Source organism: Pseudophryne corroboree, chromosome 4 (genome assembly GCF_028390025.1).
Source record: "Pseudophryne corroboree isolate aPseCor3 chromosome 4, aPseCor3.hap2, whole genome shotgun sequence".
Lineage (NCBI taxonomy): Eukaryota > Metazoa > Chordata > Amphibia > Anura > Myobatrachidae > Pseudophryne > Pseudophryne corroboree.
Genome location: NC_086447.1, coordinates 885,152,186 through 885,171,633, shown reverse-complemented (window position 1 = coordinate 885,171,633; position 19,448 = coordinate 885,152,186). Strand labels below are relative to the sequence as shown.

The following is a 19,448-nucleotide window of genomic DNA, read 5'->3' as shown; positions in this document are numbered from 1 at the left end:
GGATATCTGGCACTGGGGGGGCATGTATTACCTGGCACTGGGGGATATCTGGCACAGAGGGGGGGGGGGGGGGGCATGTATCCTGGCACTGGGGGATATCTGGACTGGGGGGATATCTGGCACAGGGGGGGGGGCATGTAATACCTGGCACTGGGGGATATCTGGCACTGGGGGGGGGGGGGGGTCATGTATACCTGGCAATGGGGGATATCTGGCACAGGGAGGGGGGGGCATGTATACCTGGCACTGGGGGATATCTGGCACTGGGGGGGGGGGGGCATGTATACCTGGCACTGGGGGATATCTGGCACAGGGGGGGGGGGGGGCATGTATACCTGGCACTGGGGATATCTGGCACTGGGGGATATTCTGGCACAGGGGGGGCATGTATACCTGCACTGGGGATATCTGGCACTGGGGGGGGGGCATGTTATACCTGCACTGGGGGATATCTGGCACAGGGGGGGGGGGGCATGTATACTGGCACTGGGGGATATCTGGCACGGGGGGGGGGGGGCATGTATACTGGCACTGGGGATTATCTGGCACTGGGGGGGCATGTATACCTGCACTGGGGGATATCTGGCACAGGGGGGGGGGCATGTATACCTGGCACTGGGGATATCTGCACAGGAGGGGGGGGGCATGTATACCTGGCACTGGGGGGGATGTATACTGGCACTGGGGGGGCATGTATACCTGGCACTGGGGGATATCTGGCACTGGGGGGGGCATGTATACCTGGCACTGGGGGATATCTGGCACAGGGGGGGGGGGGGCATGTATACCTGCACTGGGGGATATCTGGCACAGAGGCGGAGGGGGCGGGGGGCATGTATACCTGGCACTGGGGGATATCTGGCACAGGGGGGGGCATGTATACCTGGCACTGGGGGGATATCTGGCGCTGAGGGGGCATGTATACCTGGCACTGGGGGATATCTGGCACAGGGGGGGCATGTATACCTGCACTGGGGGATATCTGGCACTGGGGGGGCATGTATACCTGGCACTGGGGGGATATCTGGCACAGGGGGGGGGGCATGTATACCTTGGCACTGGGGATATCTGGCACTGGGGGATATCTGGCACAGGGGGGGGGCATGTATACCTGGCTCTGGGGGATATCTGGCACTGGGGGGGGGGTTATACCTGGCACTGGGGGATATCTGGCACAGGGGGGGGGGCAATGTATACCTTGGCACTGGGGGATATCTGGCACAGGGGGGGGGCATGTATACCTGGCACTGGGGGATATCTGGCACTGGTGGGGCATGTTATACCTGGCACTGGGGGATATCTGGCACAGGGGGGGGGGCATGTATACCTGGCACTGGGGGATCTGGCACTGGGGATATCTGGCACAGGGGGGGGGGGGGGCATGTATACCTGGCACTGGGGGATATCTGGCACTGGGGGGGGAGGCATGTATACCTGGCACTGGGGGATATCTGGCACTGGGGGGGGGGCATGTATACCTGGCACTGGGGGATATCTGGCACTGGAAGGACATGTGTATCTGGCACTGGGGGCATATCTGGCACTGGAAGGACATGTGTATCTGGCACTGGGGGCATATCTGGCACTGGAAGGACGTGTACCTGGCACTGGGGGCATATCTGGCACTGGGGGGACATGTGTATCTGGCACTGGGGCATATCTGGCACTGGAAGGACATGTGTATCTGGCACTGGGGGCATATCTGGCACTGGGGGACATGTGTATCTGGCACTGGGGCATATCTGCACTGGAAGGACATGTGTATCTGGCACTGGGGGCATATCTGGCACTGGAAGGACATGTGTATCTGCACTGGGGGCATATCTGGCACTGGAAGGACATGTGTATCTGGCACTGGGGGCATATCTGGCACTGGAAGGACATGTGTATCTGGCATTGGGGGCATATCTGGCACTGGAAGGACATGTGTATCTGGCACTGGGGGCATATCTGGCACTGGGGGGACATGTGTATCTGGCACTGGGGCATATCTGACACTGAGGGCATATCTGGCACTGGGGCATACTTGTGTATCTGGCACTGGGGGAGCATTTCTGTATCTGGCACTGAGGGGCAATGTATATCTGGCACTCTGGGGCATTTGTGTATCTGGCACTGTGGGGCAATGTGTATCTGGCACTGTGGGCAATGTGTATCTGGCACTCTGGGGGCATTTGTGTATCTGGCACTGTGGGGCAATGTGTATCTGGCACTGTGGGCAATGTGTATCTGGCACTGTGGGGCAATGTGTATCTGGCACTCTGGGGACATTTGTGTATCTGGCACTCTGGGGACATTTGTGTATCTGGCACTCTGGGGCATTTGTGTATCTGGCACAGTGAGGCAATGTATATCTGGCACTGTGGGGCAATGTGTATCTGGCACTGTGGGGCAATGTATATCTGGCACTGTGGGGCAATGTATATCTGGCACTGTGGGGCAATGTATATCTGTCACTGTGGGGCAATGAATATCTGTCACTGTGGGGCAATGAATATCTGGCACTGTGGGGCAACGTGTATCTGGCACTATTGGGGTCATACGTGTATCTGCCCCTCCCCCTATATGTGTATCACGCCCCCATTTTCATTGGCCACGCCCCAAGTGACATTTGGCCACACCCATTTTTGCACGCGTGCCTTCGGCCCGTAAGACATTTTTTCTACTTGCACCACTGCTTACACTGTGGCGTATGTCGGCGCTATAGGTACTCACACTGCACGTTAAGGTGCACTGAGGCTTCCCTGGGTCGGATATTAAAGCCGTTATATCTTGCTGTCTGACACTTATAAGTTCCGCTCATTTCTCGGGTCACATTGTCCAACCTCAGTTTCCCGTCTGTTGTTTTCCACCACCATTTCTCCCGAGGGGAAGGCCGCTTCCTTGTCCATGCGGGTCCAAAGGATGGGGGGCAGCGGCTTTCCTCGCACCTCACACTGCAGTTCTGCCCTGGACCCCTCTCGCACGGTGATAACTAGCTGTCCTTTGGGTACGCTGAGTGACGGAGGCACTGCAAGAGAAATAGCATTCTATAAAGTGATCGGTAGATGATTATTGGTTGCTATGGGCAACTTATCCACTCTTTTCACTACTTGATACATCAACCCCTATATACCCTATCACATGGACACATAAGGGGAGATGCATCAAGCTTTGGATAGATATAAGGTGGCGCAATACAATCCACATTCTTCTAACTACAATTTCAAATAGTATATTAAGGAAATTGCAGAAGCTTATTGGTTGCTATGGGCAACTTCTCTTAGTTCTCTAAAAGGCTTGCTGCATCTCTCCTCAATGCTTGATACATCTCCCCCACATGCACACTACAGTTAATTATTATTTTTCTTTCAGCATCCAATTATTTATCTATTAACAGTTTTGTAACGGCAGCATATTCCATGGCGCTTTACAATAGGGAACAAAACAGTAATAAAAAAGTAACTGATTGGCCATGACTGGGAATTGAACTCAAGACCTCAATACGATGAGTCAGCAGTGTTAACCACCATGCCAACTGTTCAACCCAAAGCATTCTATGGGTTAACTCGTATTGCTAGCAGACACATGCACAGTCACACCCCTTTCAGCCATTCATAAGGACAAGACCTCTTGCCCCACTACTGATAACTGTTTATACTGGTTGTAGATGTGTAAAACAAAATCAGGACGACACTTGCAGCATCAGTGTAATGCAGGTCTTTACTCAGCATAAACCAGACACCAAGTGGAAGTAACAGGAGACAAACAGGAAGTGAGTCACCTCGGCATGACATCATCTCCCATGATGCACAGCTCACACTCTAGTAAATATACGGTTGCGTCTAGATTCTCTTCGCGCTAAGGACCTTTCCCATAATCCCCTGGGTCCATGTCACAATCTATTTGGAATAGAAAAGTGTGGCGAGCGAAGCGGTGCGGAGCGAGACACCGAGCCCGATGCTTGGCGAGCGAAGCGAGCCCGCTAGGGGTCCAATGCTGCATAGAAAAAAAAAATACCCTAAACGAACGGAGAACGAAGGAAACATTTAGGAGCTGTAAGGGCGGACGTTGTCTCCTGCCCACTCGTTTTGTCACGTCGAGGTCCTTTGCACGAAGGCAACATAGACACAACCGTAAATATACCCCTATATCTGAGGGGGTGTTTGTTTGATGAAAGAGCTTTGCAGAAATCACAGGGCAGAAATGAATATAAATTATTAGTGTTATAAACGCCAGTATGCACATGATAAGTGGCAGAATGTATGGAATCAACAATGCAGTGCGTGATACATCCTGCCCCAAGGGGGAGATATTAAAGCGGAGAGAGATAAACTACCAACCAATCAGCTCATAACTGTCATTTTTCTAACAGACTGTAACATGGCAGGTAGGAGCTGATTGGTTGGTTCTTCATCTCTCTCCTCTTTTACTTCAAGATTTGATAAATCTCCCCCTAAGACCAACAGAAACATGGTTGACCATAGAGATGTAATGAATATAGGGTAACTGCTGTTTTTGAATCAGAGAAGTTCAGCAGGATATGTGTAATCTTAATAAAGGTAGCAGTTCTCACCGGTCTCTGCAGAGATATTGATGTCGCTGCTGTTTAGAGTGATGGGCAGGTTGGGTAATGAAGCCTCACACATGTAAGTCCCATAGTCACTGAACCGAAGGTCAATGATCTCCAAGCTGCTGGTAACCGGTGGAAGCTCTGGGTCATTTCTAGTGATCAGCAGGTGGTCCGAGGTCTTTATGACTTTCTGGTTCTTGTACCACGTGTACTGGACTTTATCCTGTGGGACGGCGTCCACGTGGCACGACAGCTTCAGATCCTGCCCCAGCTGTATGCTCTCGCTCTCCTTGATGACATCCGGTGTGATTTGATAAGTGATATTTCTCATGGCTGAATGTAGAGAAGAAAACATGGAGCATTAACTGGCAGAAGACGTCAACCTGCTCTAAAAAATAGTGAAATCCCTATTTTTGAAACATTATTAAATTCCGATCTCTAAATGACTACAAGATTATTTGCTAATCATTATTATTGTTATTAATATTTCTGATCTAAAAATAAACATTAAAGTTTTTGTTTCCTTTAGGTAATCTACATGTGAGTAGGATGTTAGTGGTCAGGAGTCAAGGGACATGTATCAATTCAGGCTGAAAAGATGACAGCCTGAGCTCTCACTCCCCCCCCCCCCCCCCGTCCTCTCCCTCTTCATGAATACTGTCATAGGCAAATGTCAATCAACCAGGCTATCTGTAAAATAAAGAGTTAACTTCACTGCCGGAGAGTAAAGGAGCACACACAATGGTGGTGTTACAGCAGTCCTCTGATGTTTATTAGAATTACTGGGGTATAAATCTTTACTGAGTAGGCATCATATCATATTCTGAGCATGTGCAAATTATTTTCAAACATGAGGTGTCATGTACATACGTTAAGCTCAATTTTGTATTAGCATCATGGGGCAGTATTGTCTAAATTATTAATAAGGAAATTACTAATTTTTTAACTATTCTGCTATCCTTGAGAAAGAACCTGCAGCTGCATTAAAATGCATGATTGTGTATATAATATACCTGTGAATAATGGCTCATACAAACTTTGCTGAAAAATGTCAGAATCGAAACTAAACAACTCTGAGAAAATATCTGAGGACATGAGCCTTACAGACAAATCCTCATTTCTAATTGTCAGCATAATTTGAACAAAACCATTATTTAGAATTAACTCTATCAACGTAAAAATATTGTTAGATTTGTATCATTTTTTAAACAATGTTGCTGTGTTCTACAGAGCTGTTACTGAATAATGGAAGCAAAACGACCTGTGCCCATGCAGATGTGTTCTTACTAGGCGGTGCTAAAATTACACAAAGACCCATCTGTGCCCCATGTTATAGGCTATTCCTAATGTGCGAGTTCATTCAAAACATGCCAGTTGGACTATATGGAATATGCAAGAAAATAGCACTTTCAATTGTGCTAAAATCATTCAAAAGCAGCGAAAAAGTAACATAATATTATCCAAAAAGTAGTAAAGAATGTTCAGACTAATTAACGTTACTGCTTATCCATAAGAGTAATAGTGCAGCGAAACATCATGTCATACATACAGTATAATATAGTGATCCATATAACATGCATGACAAATATGAAAAAAAAAGGGAATTCGCTAACTGGTAATTAATTATAACTGTACCACAATATCAATAATGATATTTGTGAACTATAATATAGTATTATAAAACTGAATAACGATTATTTGCTTAGAACAGTGGCACCCAAACTGCGTGCCTAGACACCTTGGGGTGCCGCGAGGCTCTTGCAGGGGTGCCATCGGATTGGTGGTCCACGACCAAATCAAATTATATGTGGTCAAAGTGATAGGTAAAACCGGTGCTAGTAGCTGCCAATCATAACACGTGGGAAGTCAGAAGCACAACTGTGCACCACCTCATAAGTGACACTAAGGATGACAGTTAGGCACTTTTAATCCCCCCCCCCCCAAAAAAAAAATTATCAACAACTTTTATCCTAGGGGTGTCGTGAAAAGAATGCTGATGATTCAAGAAAGTTTGGGAACCACTGGCTGATGGGCCCTACACACTGGCCGATTACACTGAAAGATATGAATAATCTCTTTCATTAATGAACGAGATATCGTTCATATCTTTCAGTGTGTATGCAGGCAATGTCGGTGTGTCATTGGCGCCAGCTCGTTTATGCCTGCAAGCCAATATGGACAATATCGCAGGGCTATGGGGGCGGGTGACGTTGGGCACCTCGGCGGCCAATCGGCCAGTGTGTAGGGTCCTTTAGACTATAAAAACCTCAACATAAAATCCATTGTTCAACGTCTATCTCATAAATTGCAACAATGTCCAAACAATTGTATCAAACCTCCTGTGGGTCTTTACGTCAATATATTTTGTATCCAGGTTTTTGTGTATAGTGATCTCCAAATAGCAAGTTATAAAGTGCCTGTCAATTAACCCATATTAGACTGATCATGATGTCAAGACACGCAAGCCCAGATCACATATGTACAGTGGTCAGTGACAAGTGGTGCGACTAATACTACCTCCACGCACCAGAGACACGCATGTCCAAAAAGGGTGTGTTGCATCACAGGAATGGGCGTGGCCTGGAGAAACCCCAGTTAACATCACTCTGGGAGGAATGTCCAGAATTTCCGGATATGCTGGGCTGCTCCTAGAGACTGGGCCTGCACTTCCGGCTAGGGTTGGCCATTGACCAACGATCATTCGAAATCATCGATGGTCTATGACCGATGTTGAATACTTTTACCATCGATGGGGAAGAGCCAGATGGTTTCCTGCCTTTGATGGTTCAGTGCTACCAATTTTTTCTCTCTCAAAAGTGTCAGGACATGGAGCTTAGCCCTGCCTCCTGATACCCATAAAGCCACGCCCCCGGGCTCTGATTGACCCACATTTCATTATACAGTAATGCAGGGGTGACCATCGATGTGTAAAACCATCAATGGTTCTCTTACAGATGGCTTTACACCATCGAGGTGTCACCTGCCGATGGGTGGTACCAAAATGCCGGCTCCTGCTCAGTGACAGGAGCCAGGTGCTGCACTGTAACATTATGGACGCAGCTGCTGTGCGAAAATATGCTAACGCCGTAGGAGGCGTCTTGCGTTAAAATTGCCTCCTGCATGCTTCTGCGATCAGATGCAGCATAGGATCCCCTGGGGGAATATCGGCCAACTAAATAACCCCCAAGTGGCCAGCAGGGAGTTCACGCTGCTGAGGCCAGGAAATCTGCGTCAGAAGATATAAGACACTGGCATCGGCACTCCCACTAAACAGGTACGTTTTGGGAAACACTTCCCATCGCCACCCCCTCCTCACCCCCAAATGGCCACAGTACAACAAACAGACGAGATGCACATAAACCATCTGTTTGCTGCATACATCTCTGAACAAGGCCTTAGTATGGGATGCTGCAAGGAAGCGTTTCGTTTGCTGAAACCAAGGATACAGTAGCAGGCTTCCTTTATGCTTTTAACAAGCGATATATTTCACTGTCTGAGCCCTCAGGCATCATGAAATGAATACAAATGTTTGCAAATTATCTTATGAGTTGCAGAATGTGAAACAATCCTCTCCATTACACAGAATAATAATACTGTATATATTATGATAATACATAATCTGTAGAGGCCCAGTCTGTACAATGTCAGGTATTTATTTAGCACTTAGCATCAGCCTGTAAACATTTCAGCTTTCAATCCCTGGGGCGCTGTATCTACACCTATGCCAAAGCCCTGTCATATCAGGCTGCCTCGTCCAATTGTAATAGACTTGTAGTGACTGTGAGAGCCACGCCATGACCTAACCAGCTGGGGATTGTAGTCAGAGATCAGGAGGGACCAATAACTAATCGCTATGGTTAGGAATAAAGAAATGTGAGTATGGCAATCGTCGGATATCTGTGCATGCCTGTCTCCACTACAAATATAAAATTCTATTCTTTAGCAACCCGTATCTAGGAGCTTTTCCTCTTTCCTCTAATGCAGTCCTTAACACTATTACCATTAACAATTGTAATATTATAGTTAGATGATGCTGTATCTATCAAGGTTGCCCAAGTATATTGGGGGTAATTCTGAGTTGATCGCAGCAAGAACTTGGGGGGTCATTCCGAGTTATTCGCTCGTTGCCAATTTTCGCTATGCTGGGATTTGTTGCAAATTGCGCATGCGCAAGGCACGCAGGGCGCATGCGCTTAGTTATTTAACACAAAACTTAGCAGTTTTGCTGTGGATCCTGCGGCGCTTTTCAGTTGATCTGCTGATCGGTGAATGATTGACAGGGAAGGGGCGTTTCTGGGCGGCAACTCAGCGTTTTCCCGGCGTTTGCTAAAAAGTGCAGGCGTGTCAGGGAAAAACGCGGGAGTGGCTGGAGAAACGGGGGAGTGGCTGGCCGAATGCAGGGCGTGTTTGTGACGTCAAACCGGGAACTAAACGGACTGAGCTGATCGCAATCTGTGAGTAGGTCCGGAGCTCCTCAGAAACTGCTAAGAATTATTTAGTAGCAGTTTTGCTAATTTTTCGTTCGCTAATCTGCTAAGATAAGATACACTCTCAGAGAGCGGCGGCCTAGCGTGTGCAATGCTGCTAAAAGCAGCTAGCGAGCGAACAACTCGGAATGAGGGCCTTTGTTAGCAGTTGGGCAAAACCATGAGGGTAATTCCAAGTTGATCGCAGCAGGACATTTTTTAGCAATTGGGCAAAACCATGTGCACTGCAGGGGAGGCAGATATAACATTTGCAGAGAGAGTTAGATTTGGGTGGGTTATTTTGTTTCTGTGCAGGGTAAATACTGGCTGCTTTATTTTTACACTGCAATTTAGATTGCAGATTGAACACACCACACCCAAATCTAACTCTCTCTGCACATGTTATATCTGCCCCCCCCCCTGCAGTGCACATGGTTTTGCCCAACTGCTAACAAAGGCCCTCATTCCGAGTTGTTCGCTCGCAAGCTGATTTTAGCAGCATTGCACACGCTAAGCCGCCGCCTACTGGGAGTGAATCTTAGCTTATCAAAATTGCGAACGAAAGATTAGCAGAATTGCGAATAGACACTTCTTAGCAGTTTCTGAGTAGCTCCAGACTTACTCGGCAACTGCGATCAGTTCAGTCAGTTTCGTTCCTGGTTTGACGTCACAAACACACCCAGCGTTCGCCCAGACACTCCCCCGTTTCTTCAGACACTCCCGCGTTTTTCCCAGAAACTGCAGCGTTTTTTCACACACTCCCATAAAACGGGCAGTTTCCGCCCAGAAACACCCACTTCCTGTCAATCACACTCCGATCTCCAGAACGAAGAAAAAACCTTGTAATGCCGTGAGTAAAATACCAAACTTCTTAGCAAATTTACTTGGCGCAGCCGCAGTGCGAACATTGCGCATGCGGAAAATCGCTGCGATGCGATGAAAAAGAACGAGCAAACAACTCGGAATGAGGGCCAAAGTTCTTGCTGCGATCAACTCAGAATTACCCCCATTGGTAAAATGCATAAAATGTCAAAGAAATGTGTCATGGTGCTGAGAAAGTCCCTACAGATGTGTCCTTGTACACTATTGCTGGGAGGGTGTCTGACGTCAGCTCCGGCCCCCGATCAGGATTCAATTGCACTGGAGGAGTAAGTCCTGGGCTGCGCAGAGACTGTGCAAACAGATTTTTAGCAACTTAGCTAACAGGTAGGAACGCACACTTGCACAGCGAAAATATACTCCCCCTGTAGGCGGCGACTATCTGATCGCAGGACAGCAAAAAACGCTGCCCAGCGATCAGATCTGAACGACCCCCTTAGTCACTATGTGAAACAGCAACCCTGCTTCATGAGACCGCACTGAGGGGGTAATTCCAAGTTGATCGCAGCAGGAATTTTTTTAGCAGTTGGGCAAAACCATGTGCACTGCAGGGGAGGCAGATATAACATGTGCAGAGAGAGTTAGATTTGGGTGGGGTGAGTTCAATCTGCAATCTAAATTGCAGTGTAAAAATAAAGCAGCCAGTATTTACCCTGCACAGAAACAAAATAACCCACCCACATCTAACTCTCTCTGCACATGTTATATCTGCCTCCCCTGCAGTGCACATGGTTTTGCCCAACTGCTAAAAAATTTCCTGCTGCGATCAACTTGGAATTACCCCCTGATTCATTTGATATGCAAAAACCTATATCTGTGTGACCGAGTCTCTTGGTGGTATTCAATTCTTTCCGCCCCCTCCCCCACCCACTCATACTCGCCGGCAGCTATTCAATTGTTTTTGCTGATGGGCGTGATATCATCATTACAGCTCGCTGCCCCTCAGGGGTGGCGAGCTGAAATGCGCAAAAAGTGACCCGTTTGGTCGCCCAAATGGGACTTTTCACAATGGCGCTCATTACTTTAGTCGGGTTTAGCTGCTTTAAGTGGCTAAACCCAACTGCTGAGGGTGCGATAAAACAGATCAATTGAATATTGCGATGCAGCAGCCGTCGTGCTTCATCTGTGAATTTGTACATACAGTATTTAAAATAAGAATTTACTTACCGATAATTCTATTTCTCGGAGTCCGTAGTGGATGCTGGGGTTCCTGAAAGGACCATGGGGAATAGCGGCTCCGCAGGAGACAGGGCACAAAAAAGTAAAGCTTTTACCAGATCAGGTGGTGTGCACTGGCTCCTCCCCCTATGACCCTCCTCCAGACTCCAGTTAGGTACTGTGCCCGGACGAGCGTACACAATAAGGGAGGCAATTTGAATCCCGGGTAAGACTCATACCAGCCACACCAATCACACCGTACAACTTGTGATCTAAACCCAGTTAACAGTATGATAACAGAAAGAGCCTCTTAAAGATGGCTCCTTAACAATATAACCCGAATTTGTTAACAATAACTATGTACAGTATTGCAGATAATCCGCACTTGGGATGGGCGCCCAGCATCCACTACGGACTCCGAGAAATAGAATTATCGGTAAGTAAATTCTTATTTTCTCTATCGTCCTAAGTGGATGCTGGGGTTCCTGAAAGGACCATGGGGATTATACCAAAGCTCCCAAACGGGCGGGAGAGTGCGGATGACTCTGCAGCACCGAATGAGAGAATTCCAAGTCCTCTTTTGCCAGGGTATCAAATTTGTAGAATTTTACAAACGTGTTTTCCCCCGACCACGTAGCTGCTCGGCAGAATTGTAATGCCGAGACCCCTCGGGCAGCCGCCCAAGATGAGCCCACCTTCCTTGTGGAATGGGCCTTAACAGATTTAGGCTGTGGCAGGCCTGCCACAGAATGAGCAAGTTGAATTGTGTTACAAATCCAACGAGCAATCGTCTGCTTAGAAGCAGGGGCACCCAACTTGTTGGGTGCATATAGTATCAACAGCGAGTCAGATTTTCTGACTTCAGCCGTCCTTGAAATGTATATTTTTAAGGCTCTGACAACGTCCAACAACTTGGAGTCCTCCAAGTCGCCAGTGGCCGCAGGCACCACAATAGGTTGGTTCAGGTGAAACGCTGATACCACCTTAGGGAGAAAATGCGGACGAGTCCTCAGTTCTGCCCTATCCGAATGGAAGATTAGATAAGGGCTTTTATAAGATAAAGCCGCCAATTCAGATACTCTCCTGGCGGAAGCCAGGGCCAGTAACATAGTCACTTTCCATGTGAGATATTTAAAATCCACCTTTTTCAATGGTTCAAACCAATGGGATTTGAGGAAATCTAAAACTACATTTAGATCCCACGGTGCCACCGGAGGCACCACAGGAGGCTGTATATGCAGTACTCCTTTAACAAAAGTCTGTACCTCAGGAACTAAGGCCAATTCTTTTTGGAAGAATATTGACAGGGCCGAAATTTGAACCTTAATAGATCTCAATTTGAGACCCATAGACAATCCTGATTGTAGGAAATGTAGGAAACGACCCAGTTGAAATTCCTCCGTCGGAACACTCCGATCCTCGCACCACGCGACATATTTTCGCCAAATGCGGTGATAATGTTTCGCGGTGACTTCCTTCCTTGCCTTAATCAAGGTAGGAATGACTTCTTCTGGAATGCCTTTCCCTTTTAGGATCTGGCGTTCAACCGCCATGCCGTCAAACGCAGCCGCGGTAAGTCTTGAAAGAGACAGGGACCCTGTTGTAGCAGGTCCCTTCTCAGAAGTAGAGGGCACGGGTCGTCCGTGACCAACTCTTGAAGTTCCGGGTACCAAGTCCTTCTTGGCCAATCCGGAGCCACTAGTATTGTTCTTACTCCTCCTCACCGTATAATCTTCAATACCTTTGGTATGAGAGGCAGAGGAGGAAACACATATACTGATTTGTACACCCAAGGTGTTACCAGTGCGTCCACAGCTATTGCCTGTGGATCTCTTGACCTGGCGCAATACTTGTCCAGTTTCTTGTTGAGGCGAGACGCCATCATGTCTACCATTGGTCTTTCCCAACAGTTTACTAGCATGTGGAAGACTTCTGGATGAAGACCCCCCTCTCCCGGGTGAATATCGTGTCTGCTGAGGAAGTCTGCTTCCCAGTTGTCCACGCCCGGGAAGAACACTGCTGACAGTGCTATTACGTGATTCTCCGCCCAGCGAAGAATCTTGGTAGCTTCTGCCATTGCACTCCTGCTTCTTGTGCCGCCCTGTCTGTTTACATGGGCGACCGCCGTGATGTTGTCCGACTGAATCAACACCGGTTTTCCTTGCAGGAGTGGTTCCGCCTGGCTTAGAGCATTTTAGATTGCTCTTAGTACCAGAATGTTTATGTGAAGAGACTTTTCCAGGTTCGTCCATACCCCCTGGAAGTTTCTTCCTTGTGTGACTGCTCCCCAACCTCTCAGGCTGGCGTCCGTGGTCACCAGGATCAAATCCTGTATGCCGAATCTGCGGCCCTCCAATAGATGAGCCTTTTGCAACCACCACAGAAGATATACCCTTGTCCTTGGCGACAGGGTTATTCGCAGGTGCATCTGAGGATGCGACCCTGACCATTTGTCCAACAGATCCCTTTGGAAAATTCTTGCATGGAATCTGCCGAATGGAATTGCTTCGTAAAAAGCCACCATTTTTCCCAGGACTCTTGTGCATTGATGTACAGACACCTTTCCTGGTTTTAGGAGGTTCCTGACAGGTCGGATAACTCCTTGGCTTTTTCCTCGGGAAGAAAAACCTTTTTCTGAACCGTGTCCAGAATCATCCCTAGGAACAGCAGACGTATCGTCGGAAAACAGCTGCGATTCTTGGAATATTTAGAATCCAGTCGTGCCGTCGAAGAACTACTTTAGATAGTGCTCTTCCGACCTCCAACTGTTCTCTGGAACTTGCCCTTTTTAGGTCGTGCAAGTAAGGGATAATTTAGATGCCTTTTTTCTTTGAAGAAACATCTTTTCGGCCATTACCTTGGTAAAAAGGCCCGGGGTGCCGTGGATAATTCAAACGGCATCGTCTGAAACTGATATTGACAGTTCTGTACCACGAACCAGAGGTACCCTTGATGAGAAGGACAAAATTTGGACATGGAGGTAATCCTTGATGTCCAGGGACACCATATAGTCCCCTTTTTTCCGGTTCGCTATCACTGCTCTGAGTGACTTTATCTCGATTTGAACCTTTTATGTAAGTGTTCAAAACATTTTAGATTTAGACTATGTGTCACCAAGCCGTCTGGCTTCAGTACCACAATATAGTGTGGAAAAATAATACCCTTTTCCTTGTCGTAGGAGGGGTACTTTGATTATCACCTGCTGGATATACAGCTTGTGAATTGTTTCCAATGCTGCCTCCCTGTCGGAGGGAGCCGTTGGTAAAGCAGACTTCAGGAACCTGCGAGGAGAAGATGTCTCGACTCTCCAATCTTTACCCCTGGGATAATACTCGTACGATCTAGGGGTCAACTTGCGAGTGATCCCACTGCGCCCTGAGACTCTTGAGACTACCCCCCCACCTTGAGTCCGCTTGCACGGCCCCAGCGTCATGCTGAGGACTTGGCAGACGCGGTGGAGGGCTTCTTTTCCTGGGAAAGGGCTGCCTGCTGCAGTCTACTTCCCTTACCTCTATGTCTGGGCAGATATGACTGGCCTTTTGCCTGCATGCCCTCATGGGAAAGGAAAGATTGAGGCTGAAAAGACGGTGTCTTTTTTAGCTGAGATGTAACTTGGGGTAAAAAAGGTTGGATTTCCCAGCTGTTGCTGTGGTCCCCAGGTCCGATGGACCGACCCCCAAATAACTCCTTCCCTTTATACAGCAATACTTCCATCTGCCGTATGGGATCTGTATCACCTGACCACTGTCGTGTCCCTGACATCTTCTGGGAGATATGGACAACGCACTTATCTTGATGCCAGAAAGCAAATATCCCTCTGTGCATCTCACATACATATATATAGAATGCATCCTATTAAATGCTGTACATGAATAAAATATTTTCAGTCAGGGAATCCGACCAAGCCAACCCAGCACTGCATCTCCAGGCTGATGGCGATCGCTGGTCGCAGTATAACCACCGTATGTGTGTATATACTTTTTAGGATATTTTTCCAGCTTCCTATCAGCTGGCTCCTTGAGGGCGGCCGTATCTGGAGACGGTAACGCCACTTGATAAGCGTGTGAGCGCCTTATCACCCTAAGGGGTGTTTCCCAACGTACCCTAATTTCTGGCGGGAAAGGGTATAACGCCAATATTTGCTATCGGGGTAACCCTACGCATCATCACACACTTCATTTTATTTTATCTGATTCAGGAAAAACTACAGGTAGTTTTTTCACTCCCACATAATACCCTTTCTTGTGGTACTTGTAGTATCAGAAACACGTAACACCTCCTTCATTGCCCTTAACGTGTGGCCCTAATGAGAAATACGTTTGTTTATTCACCGTCGACACTGTATTCAGTGTCCGTGTCTGTGTCTGTGTCGACCGACTGAGGTAAATGGGCGTTTTTTTAAAAACCCCTGACGGTGTTTCTGAGACGCCTGGACCGGTCCTAATAGATTGTCGGCCGTCTCATGTCGTCAACCGACCTTGCAGCGTGTTGACATTCTCACGTAATTCTCTAAATAAGCCATCCATTCCGGTGTCGACTCCCTAGAGAGTGACATCACCATTACAGGCAATTTCTCCGCCTCCTCACCAACATCGTCCTCATACATGTCGACACACACGTACCGACACACAGCACACACACCGGGAATGCTCTGACAGAGGACAGGACCCACTAGCCCTTTGGGGAGACAGAGGGAGAGTCTGCCAGCACACACCAAAAACGCTATAATTATATAGGGACAACCTTATATAAGTGTTTCTCCCTTATAGCATCTTTTATATATATATACAATATCGCCAAAATCAGTGCCCCCCCTCTCTGTTTTAACCCTGTTTCTGTAGTGCAGTGCAGGGGAGAGCCTGGGAGCCTTCTCTCCAGCTTTTCTGTGAGAGAAAATGGCGCTGTGTGCTGAGGAGATAGGCCCCGCCCCTTTTTCGGCGGGCTCGTCTCCCGCTATTTTTGAAGTTAGGCAGGGGTTAAATATCTCCATATAGCCTCTGTGGGCTATATGTGAGGTATTTTTTGCCTCTAATAAGGTTTTTATTTGCCTCTCAGAGCGCCCCCCCCAGCGCTCTGCACCCTCAGTGACTGTTGTGTGAAGTGTGCTGAGAGGAAAATGGCGCACAGCTGCAGTGCTGTGCGCTACCTTTATGAAGACTCAGGAGTCTTCAGCCGCCGATTTTGGACCTCTTCTCTCTTCAGCGTCTGCAAGGGGGCCGGCGGCGCGGCTCCGGTGACCATCCAGGCTGTACCTGTGATCGTCCCTCTGGAGCTAGTGTCCAGTAGCCAAGCAGCAAATCCACTCTGCACGCAGGTGAGTTCACTACTTCTCCCCTAAGTCCCTCGTTGCAGTGATCCTGTTGCCAGCAGGACTCACTGTAAAGTAAAAAACCTAAGCTAAACTTTCTCTAAGCAGCTCTTTAGGAGAGCCACCTAGATTGCACCCTTCTCGTTCGGGCACAAAATCTAACTGGAGTCTGGAGGAGGGTCATAGGGGGAGGAGCCAGTGCACACCACCTGATCTGGTAAAAGCTTTACTTTTTTGTGCCCTGTCTCCTGCGGAGCCGCTATTCCCCATGGTCCTTTCAGGAACCCCAGCATCCACTTAGGACGATAGAGAAAACTGATTTTGTGTAGTTAAAGTTGTAACCCGCTATCTCTGGTACAGATTTAGAGGTGTTTTGCTGCATCTGTGGCGCGAATCAGATGCACATGTAATGAAAAAGTCACTACACTACACCGCCACTTACCAGGTACATGAGGTTACATTATGGCATGCAGTATAGGTATTCCCATGTCTGATACTGCAAAGTGGATTTTATCGACTGAATTAAGTTTGAAAATATAGCGATGCAAAAGTGACATCACTGATTATTCAGCCAATCACATCATTCAGAAACATTGATATCACTAATAATGCAGGAAAATGACTACTTTGGGAGCCAGTGACAACACTGCCAATCATCTCATTGGGCACTGATGACAATACTGATAAAACAACAATTTACTTCATTAGGGACCATTGACATAACGGATAATACAGCCAGTCACTTCACTAGAAACCAGTGGCATCGTAATTTTAATTATTAAACGTTAACGGGCCATGTAATAATGGAGCCAGTCACTTTTATAGGAAACAATGACATCGCTGATAGTGCATCCAATCACCTTGTTTAGAATCAGTGACATCACTGATAACACAGCTACTCACCTGATTAGGAACCTGTAACATCTCTAATAATATAGCCGATTACTTCATTAAGAACCAATGGGTCAACTACTCCACTACAACATAATGAATAAAATAGCCATCTCCCTATCTGTAAGCAACAGATGCTGTTTATTGTTGAAATATGGAGAGCGCTGCTGAGCAGTCTCTATGGTGTTCCTTTAGGGAGGCATCTGTCCTTTACCAAGATGGCTACTGTTTGCCACTGTGTTAGAACGCCACAATGAGACACAGATGCATGTTACTGTAAGCATAGCTGTGCAAACACACTACTGCTCAACAAACCACACTACTGGATTAGTCCTGGGCTGTTTGGTGCATTTAGAGGATCCGCTGTTGTATACTATTTACTCTGCTTATCACCTCCAAATTGTATACACGTTACACATAATCAATATTTATTATGGTCCTAATTCAGACCTGATCACAGCAGCAAAATTGTTCTCTAATGGGCAGACCCATGTGCACTGCAGGTGGGGCAGATGTAACATGTGCAGAGAGACTTAGATTTGGGTGAGGTGTGTTCAAACGGAAATCTAAACTGCAGTGTAAAAAAAAAAGCAGGCAGTATTTACCCTGCACAGAAACAATATAACCCACCCAAATCTAACTCTCTCTGCACATGTTACATCTGCCCCGTCTGCAGTGCAACATGGTTTTGCCCATTAGAGAACAATATTGCTGCTGCGATCAGGTCTGAATTAGACCCCATATCAGTTCACTCAAATATAAAGAAATAAAGAACAGCTATAGATATTTTTTATGACTTTATACGGAATCGGTATGTGTTACCGATAGACGGGATGCCGGCTGTCAGTATACCGACAGTGGCATCCCATCTGTTGGAATCCTGGCAGCGAGTCCCCTTGCGGGTTCACTTCACTCGCCACACTTTGGGCCCGGTGGCTCGCTTCGCTCGCCACAAGTTATATTCCCGCTCGGTTGGTGGCATGGGCCCACCAACCGAGTGGGAATACCCTATGGAGGTTGGAATTCCGTCCGGCAGTATTTCAATGGCTGTCGGGATTCCGATGTCAGGCTCCTGAACGCCGGGATCCGGACAGCCGGAATTTTAACTGCATCCCCTTTATACAGTTACAGAACATATAGAAATGTTATTAGTATTTTGGAAACTGAAGTGTCCTTAAATTGTATTTGTGGATATCCCTGTTACTTAAATATTTATCACATGATGTATTACAAATAATAGTCATACAACAATGAAACCATTAAACCTTAAACCAGTGTTACCCAAATTCCGCCATTACAGTCCAGGTTTTAAGGATATCCATGTTTGAGCACAGGTACCTCAGTCAATTTGATTTAACCATCTGTACTCAAGTATGGACTGTAATGGCGGAAGTTTGGGAAAGTCTGCCTTACACAACAACAACAACAACAACAAAAATAATAATAATAATAATAATAATAATAATAATATCACAAATATACACATATAATAAACCATAACTTTCAGACCCCCAGACATGTATACTGGACCTTCACATGTATGACATGATGTAAGCTCCATCTGGCTCCAGTGTCTCCATCACTGATCTGTCTCAAATACTTTTAGCTAAGCACATTGCTGGAAATGTAAGAAATGTATTTACATGGACTTGTTAAGGTTACTGCTCATTATTATATGCGCAAAGCTCAGGTGGAGAAGATATGTTGGTCATCTGTAACACAGAGGAGTCTTTTCAGGAAAGAGTGGAGAAAATGTCCAGCAGAGATGTTGCCCATAGCAACCAATCAGCTTTGAAAGAAGCCTGTGTCAAAATGATGATTGGTTGCCATGGGCAACTTCTCCACTGGTCTGTTTCTCCACGCTTTTCACTGCTTCATGAATAGAACCCTGAGCTTGGATTCAATTTAGGGGGCTATTCATGAAGCAGTGAAAAGACTGGAGAAGTGAGCCAGTGGAGAAGTTGCCCCGTGGCAACCAATCAGTGTTGAGGTAACATTTAAAAAGGGTATTCTATAAAATTATATGTAGAGCAGATGACTGGTTAGTGGTTACCATTGGCAACTTCTCCACTGGTTCCCTTCTCCACAATTTTCACTGATTCATGAATAGACCCCTCAATCAGAACTGGGATTATGAGGTTCTCGCCTTTTGGTTAATGTTTTGTGTGTGATATATCTATTTCTCTAGTGTATA

At 47.0% G+C, this 19,448-nt stretch overlaps 1 protein-coding gene across 1 annotated transcript in view; it reads right to left on the bottom strand.

The window, feature by feature from the left end:
- MDGA1 (MAM domain containing glycosylphosphatidylinositol anchor 1) overlaps positions 1 to 19,448 on the bottom strand; it is a 567,923-nt gene that overhangs the window by 176,122 nt on the left and 372,353 nt on the right. Inside the window, 3 exon segments of the mRNA XM_063918866.1 lie at positions 2,716 to 2,845; positions 2,847 to 3,010; positions 4,556 to 4,885. Coding sequence (XP_063774936.1) covers positions 2,716 to 2,845; positions 2,847 to 3,010; positions 4,556 to 4,885 — 624 coding nt within the window.